This window comes from Tubulanus polymorphus, chromosome 5 (assembly GCF_964204645.1).
Source record: "Tubulanus polymorphus chromosome 5, tnTubPoly1.2, whole genome shotgun sequence".
Lineage (NCBI taxonomy): Eukaryota > Metazoa > Nemertea > Palaeonemertea > Tubulaniformes > Tubulanidae > Tubulanus > Tubulanus polymorphus.
The window spans coordinates 4932845-4942804 of NC_134029.1; the positions used below are offsets into that span (position 1 = coordinate 4932845).

At 39.3% G+C, this 9960-nt stretch overlaps 2 protein-coding genes across 2 annotated transcripts; one reads left to right on the forward strand and one right to left on the reverse strand.

Annotated features, from left to right (window-relative positions):
- Nucleotides 1-5119: 5119 nt before the first annotated feature.
- LOC141906020 (uncharacterized) lies at nucleotides 5120-7303 on the reverse strand. The gene is made up of 2 exons (XM_074795165.1): nucleotides 7157-7303; nucleotides 5120-6934 (listed from the first exon to the last, which is right to left on the reverse strand). The coding sequence occupies exons 1-2, from the start codon at nucleotides 7272-7274 to the stop codon at nucleotides 5547-5549; spliced, it is 1506 nt and encodes a 501-aa protein (XP_074651266.1). The 5' UTR covers nucleotides 7275-7303; the 3' UTR covers nucleotides 5120-5546.
- A 628-nt stretch (nucleotides 7304-7931) lies between these two features.
- Nucleotides 7932-9703, forward strand: LOC141905833 (heme-binding protein 2-like). Its single transcript, XM_074794891.1, has 5 exons — nucleotides 7932-8148; nucleotides 8439-8621; nucleotides 8703-8835; nucleotides 9137-9305; nucleotides 9463-9703. Exons 2-5 carry the CDS (start codon nucleotides 8439-8441, stop codon nucleotides 9635-9637), a joined length of 660 nt encoding a protein of 219 aa, XP_074650992.1. The 5' UTR covers nucleotides 7932-8148; the 3' UTR covers nucleotides 9638-9703.
- Nucleotides 9704-9960: the final 257 nt, after the last annotated feature.

Below are 9960 nucleotides of genomic sequence, written 5' to 3' on the forward strand. Positions count from 1 at the left end.
CCGACTTCGATTCACTTTAGCTCTAAGCTGGTCTGCAACTTCATTGCCTCCATGGTTGAAGAAAGAGCTCTTCTGATGTCTGCTTCATCATGACTTCGAGCATATCGTGTAGCCAGCGGCCCGGTCCCGGGCCCCGGTTTGGCTGTCACTCGGTATTTTAGACTTGAGTCTGGGTTGAAGTAGACATCGTCATTTAAATAAATTATTCATGTTATTCTGTATGAATTACCCATGTGTCTTGTATTTTGTATTTTCTTATTCTAAAATTTGTAACTTTATTGAATTTGGGAATTTCATCCCGGAATTTCAATGTAATAAGGATCAATAAAGTATTGAATTGAATTGTCACCTTATACACATGCCATCAGTGGACGCGGAGCCGTATATGACAGCTATGCTATTATAAATTGCTAATCTCATGAAACCTGCATACCCCTAATATCGAACATATTTTCTAAAACATTTGAATATTGAAATTATTTGTTTACACGTTTTTATATAGACCGCTTGTAGCCGCCGATGAAATTCACGCCGGCCCTACTCAGATCGTAGATAGCTTCGTCATTCCACTAGCATCCCCATGTCAGGGTCTGACTTTTATATCAGACTTCCAAATCGTGTATACATCCGCCACTTAACCGAATAATCTATTATAATTCTATAATCTAATCATTTCTATTTATGCCTGCCGCAATACGTCTTATCATGATATTCAATGCAATATAACTTTTCGACGTTCAAATAGAGGTCATTATATAATCCCAGGGAGCCATTCTACATTTTTATCAATAATATTTTGCCAAATAGCTTGTATGTGTACACTAAAACCTGTGACGTTTTGCACATCGATTTACGGTTGTCGTTTGTTAAATGACGCTGAATGGTTAACATTGTTTAGGTTTCATAATGGTAACGTTTTATAAGGCGTCAAAAAAAATTGTTTTTTCGAAGCATTACCGAATATCATCGTAGCTTCTTAACTTGGTGAAAAAAGTGTTGCAGAACATGTTTATATTAAGCGTATTTCAGCAAAGACAATGCGAGCAGCCACCTGTATATAGCATTTATCAATAGGTTTTGAGATTGCTGAAGTGAAGTAGAGTCTCTCTGAACACCTGAGCGTATCTGAACGCGAAATTACGGTCAACGATATCAGGTTGATATTGTAAAGAAAATGACAGCCTGTCGTCAATGGTCACAGCGACAAGGATGAATATGGCTGGACTGGCATCAAAACAGTCGTATAAGAACTCCACCTTCAGGTCGGAAAGGATTTGTTCGCACTTATTCAGACGATTAAGTATGCTAAAACGACCCCAATTTGACACATGAGCATCGGCTACGAGCGATTTCCCCCATCTGCAAGAATTGAGTTTAAGCATTTTACAATGATTAAACAGCCGCGTGAAATCGGCAACTTCTTCTTCGGTCTGTCGTTGAAAATCTTTCGCCACTTCCCAAAATGTTTCATCGTCAATATCCGCTGAAATTCGTGCGTCCAACATACAAAGACCTTGAATGTAATCGCCCAAGTCATTCATGGTAACATCTTTACATAACCGTGGATACCTTAGATTATAGAGACCACTGACTCTCACATCATGTAGTTGGGACGCATCCTTTTCCAAAAGTTTCAATAATGACAAAGCTGTTACGGCATTAATCGGGGCGTTCATTCGTAAATTCTTTGATTTCACTGTTTCGGCAAATGAGCTCGTTTCTGTCTCACTGAGGTGAATCGGTATTATATCTAGAGTTCTGAGGAGCTGTTCTCTGTTCGTCTTCGGTGCATAATCTAGTCGACTCGTCAGATCTAAGCAATCATCGGGTGGCTGGAAAAACGAACGCAATCTTTCAAACACGAAACAAGTTTTATCCCAGAAGGTGACATTGATATCGGATTCCATGTACTCATCTCTGCCTGGTTTCAAGGGTAAACGTTCCATGTCAGAGGCGGTAAATTGAGGACTACATTCGAGGTGATTTTGCAAACATTGCATGAAATCTCTGATGAATATTCCTATACCCAAGCCGTCGCAGATCAAATGCAGTCCTGTCATGACGAATGTATATCTACGATTATCACCTGCCATTTCTACACACTCTAACATCGTTATTCTCCACAACGGCCCGTCCTCATCAAATTGTGTATGTAATTCTCTATCTACTAATGCGCGGTAGTCGGTGGTTGCCTGTTGACGAAAATTGATATTTTCTTCCGCCATTTCTTCAAGGAATTTTACGACGGTGCCGTCGCTTGCTACAAATTTCGAAATCTTGGCTCGTAACATCGGATGCCTTCGATACAATTGCCATACAACATTTTCCACCGATTTCACGTGCAGGGCTACCGTACTAGAAAAAGAGAAAATCGTCCAGCATTCTCCGTTTCCAATTTCATTCGCATTGAGATATGCTATTTCGTGACAGGACAAACTTCGCGCATAACGACCTAAAACAAATCACATTTAGGATATAGACAATTTGATAATTTCCTATCATGTTAATTACAGTTTATTGGATAAGTGAAAGTTAATTCAATTTCATCTGATATAATCCATTGTGTATTGTGCACCAGATATAACTATATGAACGCATAAAATGTCATGGGTGCTGCTGGTGCCATAGAATACTGCTAACATAAATATTGTATCGAAGACGACATCGTGATTTAGAAAACTAGTATGAATTACCTGTTTCCATGATTTTAGACATAGCGCGCTCCAGTTCGGCTTCATTGTCGTCCTTCTTTTTACAAAAGTAATTAAGGATTACCCAGCAAATCGCTAACCCCAATAATGTACACAGAGAGATAATCATCCTGAAGTACTGATTGAGCGCGTAGTGCTTTCTTTTTAGAACTGTGAGTTTTGAATGCTTAGAAAAAAACAGTATGTTTTATTTCATATTGAAATCGATACACTGTCGAATACAAGTGCTATCTAGTTCCGATAGTTCACATACAAAAGCTCACCTAAAAATTGTGAATGTGGGAATCTAACACAAACGATTTTTAAAATAGATTTCATACCATTTTGACACACATCTTAGGTCAACAGGTTTTCGATGTCCTCTACATCGCAGAAGGTTGAGAAAAATATGTTTGCTTTCTGAGAGATTGAAAATGCACACATTAAATGATCCCCTTATAAACTGCGAGAATTTTATCGAAAAGAAATAATGTACACTATATATTCTTTATTTCCAATGTATCAAGTTTTGTCATCACTCAAGTTAAGTAGAGTCTCTCTTAACATTCCTGCGTATCTGGACGCAAAGTCACGATCTACTACGTCAGTTTGATATTGTAATAGAAAAGACAGCCTGGCGTCAATGGTCAAAGCAACGAGGATGAAAATGGATGGATTAGCATCAAAACAATCGTATAAAAACTCCACCTCCAAGTTGGAAAGAAATGGTTTGCGCTGTTTCAGGCGATTCAGGATGCAGAAATTACCCCAGTTCGAGACGTGGACATCGGTGATGTATGATTGCTTCATTCTGCAAGAATTGAGCTTCGTGAATTTACAGCGTCTGAACATCCGCGTTAAATCACCAACCTCATCTTCGGTCTGTCGTTGAAAATCTTTCGCCACTTTCCAAAATGTTTCATCGTCCATATCAGCCGTGATTCGTGCGTTCAGTATATATATACCATGGGAATAATCACCCAAGTCGTTCATAGTAGCATCCTTACATAACCGTGGATATCTTAGATTGTACTGCCCGCTGATTTTTACGTCGCGTAGCTGCAACGGATCCTTTTCCAACAATTTCGTTAGTGACAAAGCCGTAACGGCATTGATCGCGGCGTTTAATCGTAAGTGCTTTGATTTCGCTGTTTCGACAAATTTTCTAGTTTCCGACTCACTGAAGTGAATTGGTAATATATCCAGAGTTCTATTCGGCTGCATTTTCTTCGGTGCATAATCTAGTCGACTGGACAGATCTAAATTATCAGTAGTAGTCATCGGTGGCTGGAACAACAAATGTAGTTTTTCAAACATGAACCAAGCTTTATCCCAGAAGGTGACATTGATATCGGATTCCATGTACTCGTCTCTGCCTGGTTTCAAGGGTAAACGTTCCATGTCAGGGGCGGTAAATTGGGGACCACATTCCAGGTGATTTTGCAAACATTCCACGAAGTCTCTGATGAATATTCCTATACTTAAGCCGTCGAAGATCAGATGCAGTCCTGTCATGACGAATGTATATCTACGATTATCACCTGCCATTTCTACACACTCTAACATCGTTATTCTCCACAGCGGCCCGTCCTCATCAAATTGTGTATGTAATTCTCTATCCACTAATACGCGGTAGTCGGTGGTCGCCTCATGCCGGAAATTGATATTTTCTTCCGCCATTTCTTCAAGAAATTTTACGACGGTGCCGTCGCTAGTTACAAATTTCGAAATCTTGGCTCGTAACATCGGATGCCTTCGATACAATTGCCGTACAACGTTTTCAACTGATTTCACACGCATGGATACCGTACTAGAAAACGAGAAAATTGCCCAGCATTCGCCGTTTCCAATTTCATTTTCAACGATATTGACTATCTCGTGACAGGAAAACCTTCGCGCAAAGCGACCTAAAATAAATCAAAAACAAAACTGGATGAATTTAGATAAAAACGAATGCGAAATGTACTTAGAAAAATGAGATAAAAGATCAGAATGCTATGGACACTACGAGGCGATAATTTCATATATTAGTTTAACTAAAAATTCACATGGGACGCTGTTTAGTCATGGATTTTTTCTTTTAGAAAAATATTATTGTTACTATAATTACCCGTTTTCGTGATTTCAGATATAGCGCGCACCAGCTCACGTTCATTACTTTCCTGGTTATTATAGAGCACCCAGCAAATCACCAAAAATAACATCGTACACAAATAGATAATCATCCTGATGGTTAGAATACACTCTATCACTGTTCACCTCTCTTTGGCTGCGAGTTTCATTAGGTGCGTTTGAAATTATGCATTGAAACAAGCTGGTACTTGCATTAATCACATACTATATTTTAGTGCTTTAAACAATTTGATATAAGTCACCGAAAATAGGCGAATAAACATAAGCTCAAAACAAACTGCAGAAAGCCATGATAGTAATATTATCGTGGCATTACAAAGATCCACGAATGTGTTGAAAGTGCAAATACAATACATAGCAGACCTATCTATCACATTTTGGATTTTTTGACCGGTTTCATTATCCTGCGATGTATGGATGCATTTATTACATGTATATCAAGTACTGACATATTTTCGGTAAGCCGTTATTCATGCAAGTGTTAAGCCATAGCCAACATAAGCATATATAATTTGTATTACTAATATCATTCAGGAATTCTAATCAGATTTGTAAAATGATGTTCGTAGACTTCGGTTCACAATACACAGAAAAATAGCTGTTTTTTCGAAGCATTACTGAATATTTTCGTAGCTTCTTATCTTGATGAAAAAAACGTTGCAGAATATGTTTCTATTTAGCGTATTCCAGCAAAGAATTGTGCAAGCAGCCACTGTATAGCATTCATCGATAAGTTTTGGGATCACTGAAATGAAGAAGCGTCTCTCTGAACACCTCAGCGTATCTGAACGCGAAATTACGGTCAACGATGTCAGGTTGATATTGTAAAGAAAATGACAGCCTGTCGTCCATGGTCATAGCGATAAGGGTGACTATGGCTGGACTGGCATCAAAACAGTCGAATAAGAACTCCACCTTCAGGTCGGAAAGGAATTTTTTGCGCTTATTCAGACGATTCAGGATGTCAAAACGACCCCAATTTGACACATGAGCATCGGCTACGAGCGATTTCCCCCATCTGCAAGAATTGAGTTTAAGCATTTTACAATGATTAAACATCCGCGTGAAATCGGCAACTTCTTCTTCGGTCTGTCGTTGAAAATCTTTCGCCACTTCCCAAAACGTTGCATCGTCAATATCCGTTGAAATTCGTGCGTCCAACATACAAAGACCTTGAATGTAATCACCCAAGTCGTTCATGTTAGCATCTTTACATAACCGTGGATACCGTAGATTATAGAGACCACTGACTCTCACATCATGTAGTTGGGACGCGTCCTCATCCAAAAGTTTCATTAATGACAAAGCCGTAACGGCACTAATCGGGGCGTTCATTCGTAAATTGTTTGATTTCACTGTTTCGGCAAATGAGCTCGTTTCTGTCTCACTGAGGTGAATCGGTATTATATCTAGAGTTCTGAGGAGCTGTTCTCTGTTCGTCTTCGGCGCATAATCTAGTCGACTCGTCAGATCTAAGCGATCATCAGGTGGATGGAAAAGCGATCGCAATCTTTCAAACACGAACCAAGCTTTATCCCAGAAGGTGACTTTGATATCGGATTCCATGTACTCATCTCTGCCTGGTTTCAAGGGTAAACGTTCCATGTCAGGGGTGGTAAATTGAGGACCGCATTCGAGGTGATTTTGCAAACATTCCACGAAGTCTCTGATGAATATTCCTATACCTAAGCCGTCGCAGATCAGATGCAGTCCTGTCATGACGAATGTATATCTACGATTATCACCTGCCATTTCTACACACTCTAACATCGTTATTCTCCACAGCGGCCCGTCCTCATCAAATTGTGTATGTAATTCTCTATCCACTAATACGCGGTAGTCGGTGGTCGCCTCATGCCGAAAATTGATATTTTCTTCCGCCATTTCTTCAAGGAATTTTACGACGGTACCGTCTCTTGCTATAAATCTCGAAATCCTTGCTCGTAACATCGGATGCCTCCGATACAACTGCCGTACAACGTTTTCCATTGATTTCACGTGCAGGGCAACCGTACTAGAAAACGAGAAAATCGTCCAGCCTTCCCCGTTTCCAATTTCATTCGCATTGAGATATGCTATTTCGTGACAGGACAATCTTCGCGCAAATCGACCTGAAACAAATCAAATTTAGGAGATTATTTTTTATCGTGATAATTACAGTTTATTGGATAAGTGAAAATTTATTTGATTTCCCGATATAATCCACTGTGTACTAAATATAACTATGAAAGCATTGCCATGGGTGCTGCTGATGCCATAAAATGCTGAATACTGCGAACGTAAATAACATTTATATCGAAGACGACATTGTGATTAAAACTAATATAATTTACCTGTTTCCATGATTTTAGACATAGCGCGCACCAGTTCGGCTTCATTATCGTCCTCCTTATTACAAAAGTAATGGAGGATTACATAGCAAATCGCCAACCCCAATAAATAGATAATCATCCTGAAGGACTGATTGAGCGCGTAATGCTTTCTTTTTAGAGCTTTGAGTTTTGAATGCTTTGAAGGTTGGTGTGTAAACATGTATGTATCACGTCTGGGCGCATTTTGAGATTTAAAAAAAAGTAGCATATTCGGCAACATTATAACTCCGAACAATGATTAGGCCTACATTGTCGTCTCTAACGAGATTTCTTAAGATACTGACAGCAGTGCGTTTTGAAATGCCTTTTCAAACTACCGGTTGTAAATTTTACGATTTTTGTTTTCTTTCATTATCGAAAACGATACGAAACGGTCGAATACATGTGCTATCTAGTTCAAATCGTTCACATATTAAGGTGAAGGTAACGTTCATTCAAAAGTTCGCCTGAAAATTGTCAATGCGGGAATCTAATATAAACAATTTTTGAAATAGATTTCAAACCATTTTCACACATATCTTTGGCGCTCTCCGGCTTTGAATTGTAGATTTCGAAAACAAGTTTTCGATGTCCTCTACATCGCAGAAGGCTGAGAAAAATATGTTCGCTTTCAAAGAGATTGAAAATGCGCACATAAAATGACCCCTCGAACAGCGAGAATTTGTAGCATCACAAAAGAACTACTATACCACCAACATATGTTTTCAAAGACAGTCACAAAAACCGAGACGAAACGGTATTATCTGAATACGGGGTTGTCGTTCGTACGCTGTCACACTCGTTCAAGGAGAACTGCTTATATAAACGACAATTCACGTGTTTCGACACGGAATGATTGTATAATCAATCAGTATTGAGTCCGTCGATCACGCGTTATTGACCAACGCTCTGGCATTCACAACGGACTTGCAGCTCGTACATGTTATACACCATACTGCTCCGTGGCTATCGAGGTAATGCTTTTATGCTTTAGAGCGGTCGGAGTTAAACCCCTACTATTATCGAGTTACAGTTTACCTTTTGGAAATTATGAATTTCGGTTTCACATCCTCGTGATCTCTCGAAAATTGTTCGAAAGAATGTGTTTAGTGCTCGTAAGTTGTTCCTACAAAACAACTTACCGTCGACTGAATTCAGCGCCGATCAAGGCAATATTCACTTCATCGTCAGTGAAAGAGGGCACGATTCTCTAATTCTTCATTGAATTAACTGTAAAGGTTTTTCGTTTTGAATCTAATTTCAGATGATGAAAACGATACTATTGCTTGTAGGTGTGTCTGCGCTCGTGTTGTTAACCGCGCGCTGTGAGGCTAAAGTTATCAATATGGATCAGAACGAAATAGAGAGACATCAAGTGTCGTGGACTCCACCAAAATTCTGTAATGGTCTCTCCTGTCCCGAGTACGATGTCGTCAAGAAAACAGACGTGAGCTTAGTTTTCTCATATTGTCCTCTTCCGAATCAAGTAAACCTTTATCGAAGAAATATTTGCCCTTTTTATTCACAGGACTACGAACTGAGAAGATACAAACAAAGCAAATGGGTTTCCACACAACTCGTCGGGATCGACTACGGCATGTCAGCAATGAGGACGATGTTTATGAGATTATTCAACTATATTCAAGGGGAAAATGTTGCAAGTACGTATCCGCTCTAAGGATTAAACAATCCCCCGTATGTTAGTCGTCAAGTGAGCTGAAGAGTTAATATATTCGCAGTAATAGATATTCGAAACGACTGTAAGACAAATGATGGTCAAGATTTTGTCTATCGGTCGTTGGTCACCAATAAAACATGCCCTTAAGATAGATAGATGGTGTCTTTGTCACAAAACCCCCAACATATATTACATACACGCTCATAAAGTTTGAATTTCATCATCGGTCGTTATAAAAATGTTCCGCGTTCGTTTGTATGATCGTGTGCCCTTTTGAATTCTAGAGCAGAAGATCCCGATGACTTGTCCAGTTACGACGCGATTCATTCCCGGAGCTGGTCCAGCCTGTGAAAGCAACTTTACCATGTCGTTCTACTTACCGAATCCCGCTTCGGCGCCGACAAACAAAGACGTATTCTTATCCGAATTACCAGAAACACTGGTCTACGTTCGGTGAGTAATGCGGAAAGTTTTTCAAAGTAACAATTGGATATTTTTTTTCTGTAGATAAACCAATATGAGAATATGGAAAATCTAGCACGGATTCGCCTCATCTATCTCAAAATCGCCAGTCTATTTACTTTTTCATTTTCCATTTTACTATTTTCAGCCAATTTGGGGGTTATATCCTCCGGTTCAGCACCTGGGTCGAGGAAGCGCATAAACTCGCCGCAGCTATCGGTAACGAGAAAGCTTACCACCGAGAGTTCTTTTACACTGCCGGTTACGATGCTCCGTTTAAACTGTTCAACCGTACCAATGAAATCTGGTTTATTGCCAAATGAATTAGAACGCCGGATACGTAGTCTCGATATTATATCCATTGAATAATCACTCTATTATTTGTATATATGCACTTATGATTTATAATAAATTGTATCATTTTGAATTGCGTATTCGCCAATTTTTTCGAATGGTTTCTGGTTTGCTAGAAGGCAACGGTTTGTTGACAATCGATAAGGCTGCCTCGTGGGAATTCTAGCTTAACGCTTATAACTCTACTATAGAAAACTCTTGCAAATGGCTTGTGAATTTTGCACAATCATTTTGTGCAAACGTGTTCTAAAGCGAAGAATCGTTTTTTAGAGTCAATGGTTCGTGCAAGGAA

Bases quoted from the DNA above. Each gene is read 5' to 3' on its own strand.
- LOC141906020 (XM_074795165.1), bottom strand. From the start codon at position 7,274: ATGATTATCTATTTATTGGGGTTGGCGATTTGCTATGTAATCCTCCAT. The intron at 6,935-7,156 runs GTAAATTATATT...GATTTGTTTCAG, and splicing joins GTCTAAAATCATGGAAACAG to GTCGATTTGCGCGAAGATTG.
- LOC141905833 (XM_074794891.1), top strand. From the start codon at position 8,439: ATGATGAAAACGATACTATTGCTTGTAGGTGTGTCTGCGCTCGTGTTG. The intron at 8,622-8,702 runs GTGAGCTTAGTT...TTTTATTCACAG, and splicing joins ATGTCGTCAAGAAAACAGAC to GACTACGAACTGAGAAGATA. The intron at 8,836-9,136 runs GTACGTATCCGC...TTTGAATTCTAG, and splicing joins TCAAGGGGAAAATGTTGCAA to AGCAGAAGATCCCGATGACT.